Source organism: Aspergillus terreus, genomic scaffold (assembly GCF_000149615.1).
Source record: "Aspergillus terreus NIH2624 scaffold_15 genomic scaffold, whole genome shotgun sequence".
Classification (NCBI taxonomy): domain Eukaryota; kingdom Fungi; phylum Ascomycota; class Eurotiomycetes; order Eurotiales; family Aspergillaceae; genus Aspergillus; species Aspergillus terreus.
The window spans coordinates 60,161-66,160 of NT_165938.1; the positions used below are offsets into that span (position 1 = coordinate 60,161).

At 55.9% G+C, this 6,000-nt stretch overlaps 2 protein-coding genes across 2 annotated transcripts in view; one reads left to right on the forward strand and one right to left on the reverse strand.

Moving 5' to 3' along the window:
* Window positions 1-818: 818 nt before the first annotated feature.
* ATEG_09505 (uncharacterized protein) lies at window positions 819-1,145 on the reverse strand (the record flags this gene model as incomplete). The annotated part of the gene is made up of 1 exon (XM_001218126.1): window positions 819-1,145. The coding sequence occupies one exon, from the start codon at window positions 1,143-1,145 to the stop codon at window positions 819-821; it is 327 nt and encodes a 108-aa protein (XP_001218127.1).
* Window positions 1,146-5,134: 3,989 nt separating this feature from the next.
* ATEG_09506 (uncharacterized protein) overlaps window positions 5,135-6,000 on the forward strand; it is a gene marked incomplete at both ends in the record, with an annotated part of 1,611 nt that continues 745 nt past the window's right edge. Inside the window, one exon of the mRNA XM_001218127.1 lies at window positions 5,135-5,977. Within this exon, the coding sequence (XP_001218128.1) occupies window positions 5,135-5,977 (843 nt within the window). The remainder of the gene's footprint in view (window positions 5,978-6,000) is intronic.

Here is a 6,000-nt window from a genome sequence, read left to right on the forward strand (position 1 = left end):
GACATCGGTTCGTTAGTAATAGGACAACTTCCGAGATCCCATGACATAACCGCAGCGTCCATACCCGACGAGCCGAAGCGGGTTCACCAGGGATTTTCCCGGTTCCTGGCGCGGCTATGGGTCGAAATCGCAATCCGTCGCGCACCACGTTCGGGGACTGCGAGAGTGGAGTTCCACGGGCCAAAGTGAAACAGACTACTCTGCTTGGGGTGATCCACTACGAATTTTCCTAGGGCTCTCTGACTGAGTGTACGGAGTAGACCAGGCTACGAGGCTAACTACTTCGTCCGGTAGCTTGGATTTAGTTCGGCTAGTGCAGGTGAAGAACCGCTGGCCTGGCGCTATAGGCCTTAGTGACTGTTTAGTGTTGCTTCGGAAGAACATGGTCTTGTTGAGCGGTGCGCCGTTCGATTCCTTCAGTACTTAGCCACTGGGTCGGGGTTTGGTTCCGGAGACAAGGCCGCCAGGAACAGGATGGAGCGTTTCGGTCGGGAGGAGCGGTGAGGTGAACCGTGGTTGAGGCGGTTTCTAGAAGGAAGACCGTTTTCCAAGGAGCGGAGGATAGCCTTATTTAGATGCTGATCTTTATATTGCATGTGGAGGGGTGGCGATGTTGGCAGAGGGTTTGGTTAGGGTTAAGGTCTCGCGTGGTTGTGGTTTTGGCGGATGCCCGATTCCTTCAGGAACGCGCCAGTGATGACTACAATACTCTGTACGCAGCAATGAATTCGCCCTGATGATTGTCTGGTAACTCTCTGTGGTCGACGATAGACGATACTCCGTACAGACTCCCGACAGGCAAAAGATGATCGGCTAGACTATGGCGCAATCGGAATCTTGCACCCATTCCCGCCGGCTTCCCCAACAGCGCGGAATGAACTGCTCCCCAACAGTGGAGATCTCATTTCGCGGAACCCACCGCTCCACTTGAAGTTCTTTTCTTCTTTCCAGCCACAGGCACCCGGCGGAGTCTTGCCAATTTCCTGCAAAACTTGCGAGGAGGCCATGTGACGCACGCGGTCAGGCCTTTGCGGGTGTGCAGGTTCTGGGGGAAAGCCTTGGCCGAGGGGGTCTGGTTCAATCAGAGATGAAGCAGAGAGACACCATGACTGAGTATGATCTAATGATGATGTTGTCCAACCCATGCCACATCATTCAGGGGGGAGACATGGCCCTCGGTCCGGATGCTAGTTACTTGCTACTGTATGCAACGCTGCAGTGTACCTGCATCTGCCAACACCATAGGCATCCGCACCGCGGAGAATTACGCCAAAAATGAACCAATGACCACTCCGACGATTGTCCTTTGATCGACGAAGAACGGATGCTCGATGGGTGGAATGCCGTCGTCGACGGCAGAGAGGGAGGGATGATGTGCAGGATCAACCGTTTTCTTTTCCGCATTCTTCCTCCTTGGCCACTTTTTTCCACTCTTCGTCTGCGGTTGCTGTGCGACTAAGGCCGTTCCTCACGTCTCCATCCCATTCTCGCAGTGGGGTACGCAGTGCTTGATCCTGGGTCCTGGGGATTTGGATTCCATTTGGGATCACATCAGACCGGGCGGTGTGCCTCGTACCTTGGACTACGTGCACATGACGGTTCGTCAGCAGGGGTCAGGGCCAACAGGCGACGGCGTACGCCGGAATTGTACTCCGTAAGCTGGACGTTTTCTTCTTTTCCCCGCTGCAGAATGGGACGAGACCAGGGGGGAGGGAAGAGAAGGGAAGGCTACGGATGACCGATCTATCACGAGACCTCGCATCAGCAAGGGAGGAAAAGCCACAGTGGCTGAGTGTAGTTCCGATCGAGCCGTCGACTCTCTTGTTCTTCTCATTTGCTCCCATGGACGGGGTGACAGGTCAACCGTCGAAACTCAGGGGAAGAAAAGAAAAAGAACCAAAAATCTGGAGTATCGGGTTTCCATCGATCCATCCCATCCGTCCCAACGGGTGAACCGCCACACAGCAAAGAACCGGACCGTACCACGCCGGGACGCTGATTGGCGGCGAACCCATCGCAATACGAGTCGGGCCTTCTGATCAGCTGCAAGGAGAAAGACACCAAAAGACACCAAAACAGCCGGGATCTCGTCGGTGGGCCCAATCGCCGAGAGGAACAAGAGAGTTCGACCCCCTGAAACCGGTATGGTAATCCGCTGGTGTTACAAAGGTCCTATACCTGAAGTAGACGACGTGCTTCCGTCGCTGGGGTTCAAGATGAAACCGCCTGTCAGCCAGCCAGCCCCCCCCCCGGACCACGACGGGCAAGGAAGGCATCCTGCTCGTAGCGATCATGCTCGGAACCCTGTTCGGCGCAGTGGCTGGTCCCGGACCCGACGTTCTGGCAGGGAGGACGAGGATCCCCTTCCTGTGCGTCTGTGTGTGGGCGAGCAGGATGATGAATCACATTCGATCCCGCTGTTAGTTGGTTAGGCAGCCGTTTCCCCTCCTCTCCCCTACCGGATCTACGAACTCGCACGTGTACGGGGAGGAGGTTCCCTGGTCGGACGGTCGATAGTGGAGGTAAGCCTCGTCGCCCAGGCAGATAGCGCGATAGGACGGCTCCCTCTGATTGATTGATTGATTGGCATGGGGGTGGGAGGATGCGTTGAGTCATCGGGGATGGATGATAGTTATTATCGTCGGCTAACGTGGTAATACATAGTAATACCTCTGGAGGGTGTACCGCCGTATCTACCAGGTACTCCGTTCTCGGGTACTCCGTAGATAATTGTGAGAGTACAGTACTCCGTACCTGTTCTCCTAAGCCAGGGGAAAAGGGGGAATGGCCGGTGGGCCGACGAGCTTCTAGAAAATTTCTCTGGGATTTCCGATTGGGGAGGATGAAACTAGTTGCGTTCCGTTCGTCCCTCTGACGTCGTGGGCTCCACCCGACGAGATTTCCAACGATTTTCGGGAGTAATCCATATTATTATTATTTCGAGATTATTCCCATCTTGTTATTTTCTTTTATTATTGATTTTATTTTATTTTATTTTATTCCAAAATTCATAAAAAGAAAATCATGGAAATAAATAATTTCATAGAATAATTTAAAATTAATCAATAACTCGATCCTAATCTTTTCCTGCTCTTTTCTTCTCTCCATATATTAACCACTTCGATCCTCCTTCGAATCTTCTTTCCTTCTTCCTTTCTTCTTCCAAGATCTCCTGTCCATCACCGTGCCTCTACACACATCCACCTCTACCTGAGTATACTACAACCCATCATCAACACATCAACACTACCAACACCACCTCAATCTCAACCTAACCTATCTCTACACAATGCCTTCCGTCGGTGGCTCCGCCTCTCAATTCCCTCCATGCCCGGGTCCTCCTCCCAAGGGCCCTCTGCCTCCGCTTCCCAAGTAAACCTGGGGGGTTCCAGCGCCTGTGATGACCTTGACGACCTCGGACTCGAGCGGTGATCCAGCCGATCCAGCCTAATCACATCTTCCACCACTACCATCACCACCACCACCATCACCCGCTCGAGACGATCATGAACCGGAGTTGCTGCCTTCCGCATGGATACCACGATTGATTTCATTCTGCAAACACCTCTTCTTTCGAACAACCACACCCGCTATTTCGGATCGGCGGTTATCGTTGAATTCCTCATTTCGGACTACTTTGCGACCGTCTCCCGTTCTGCGCGATGACGTCCACCTGGATTTCTTTCCGTCCGCATCTTTCTTTTTTTTGTTCCATTCAACTTCATTGACGGAACTGTGCGCCGGCGCACTGTTCCATCCTGCCATGACGCATCCAGATTGCGCCATCCATCCCAGTCCTATGGCGTGGGATGATCCACAACGCCATGCGAGTCTGACGATGCGATGATATCAAGTTGGAGTCCGATCTGGAGACCCCACTCCACGTTATCGCTTTCTCTCCGACATCCGCGGTTTCAACGGCGCTCGTCAGCATCAGCCCCGCAAACCCGTCTCATCGGGGCTGTGCGTGCGATGCGGATTCGATCGATGCCATGCGGGTCTTCGTTTCCTTTCTTTGATCTCTGGGGCTTATCATTTTAATCGGTCTTTTGTTCCAGACTGTATTAATCTCTTTTCTTTCTTCTTGTTGCAGCAAACGGCATGTATAATAGACTAATATACCCAACCGCATCTTGCATTTCAATGAATTAATCTACTGATCACACCCCTCTTTCTTTTGCCATTCTCTCCATACGTAGGGTCTCACGATGACCGCCGTCTGAATTGTGATGGGCCGACAGCCCGCTAGCACGGGGATCTAGCGGGCGTGACAGGGATTCTGTCTGGCTGTTGAATCAATAGTGCCGCAGGGCCCCCTCTGCGGTGCAAGTGTAGGCAATCCGCTCAGCATCGTCAAGATTGCTGGTTCCGTTATCTGTCTCCATCTAAATCCAGATCCTGGTCTGGGGTTTTGCATTGGATACATGCAACTATCGGACGGTGGCGTAATGCGAGTCATCCCGCTATCTCCTGATCTGACTGGCCAGGGAGGGGTTCCTTTTCGCCGATGGGCCCGTACGTAATGACGATAAGCCTGCAGGGCCAGCAATGCAAGCCAGCCGAGCGAGCCGTGAATAATCCAAAGTAGCGGGCTGTGCCTTGGGGCGGCAGCTATACTCCGCTGCTGTCGTTATGATGACTTCACGAGAATGTCTCGGATACGGCCACCCCGACAGCCGCCCCCCTGCCTTGCTTCGTATGCATGCGCTGGGATCCTGGCCAGGCACAGTGCCTGGAGATCCGATCGCAGGTCAACTGACCCCGTCGCCCATGTGCGCGCGTGTCTGGCTGGGAGTTAATCGCGTTTAACTTTGGCTAGACGAGTCGGTCGTGATCCGGTCAACATGCGGATAAACGGGGTAACGGGACTGAGGCTCCTCCTGCTCCAGAACGATAAGACGTGCTCACCAATCTATCTGAAATCGCGACTGAACCACGGAAACTCCAGATGCTGGGGAGGATCCCCGAGTGGGGGTTCGTGTCTTGCCCGATTGAGCACGGAGACAATGCGACACCTGAAACATGTGGCCTGAGTAATAAGGCACCGAGGCGACAACCACGTGACAACCTCAACCTGCACCGGAGAAGTATACTTCCTCCCTCCGACCATCACCACCTCACCACGGACCTCGCGATGGTGCTGGAACTGCATATCTGGGGACCGGCCTTTTCCCTGCCCTCCATCGACGCGCAATGTCTGGCCACGATCGCCTATTTCTCGCTGGTCGTGCCCAAGGACGCGTGGGTACTCGTCGCAAGCAGTGATCCGACAGTGTCTCCAACCAGTGCGTTCTCCCACACATCATATGCTACACCCTCGCTCACAACCCCAGATGAACTCCCTGCCCTAAAAAACGGCTCAACATGGGTCAGCCGCTTCCGCAACATCGTCGACTACCTGCGGCAGTACTCGCACGGCGAATGGGACCTGGACCACAAGCCCACCAGCACCGGCGATAGCACGCAACGCCGCGCCGACAGCATCGCCTTCGCCTCCTTCCTCGAATCCCGCGCCCAGCCCCTCCTCGACCTCTCCCTCTACGTCACCAGCCAGAACTACGCGCAGGCCACCGCCCCGGCCCTCGCCGCCCTGCTGCACTGGCCTGCGCAGTGGCTCGTCCCGCCGCGCCTCCACGCCGCCGCCAAACACCGCACCGCGCCGCTCGGCCTCTCCGCCCTCGACCTCGCCGCCATGGACGAACAGCGCACCCGCGACCTCTCCGCCGCCGTCGCCGCCGGCCACCTCCCCGAGGCCTTCCTGCACAACCGCGCCCTGACCGCCGCCCGCGACGCCTCCGCCGCCTCCGCCGCCCTTGCCCGCTCCCAGTTCCGCCTCGACGCCCTGACCGCCGACCTCTTCGCCCCGCTCGAGGCCCTCCTCGCCGGCGGGGCCTACCTCCTCACCGACGAGCCCGACGGCCCCACCACCCTCGACTGCCTCGCCACGGGGTACCTGGCGCTGGCCCTCGTCCCGGACGTGCCGTACCCGTGGCTGCGCGA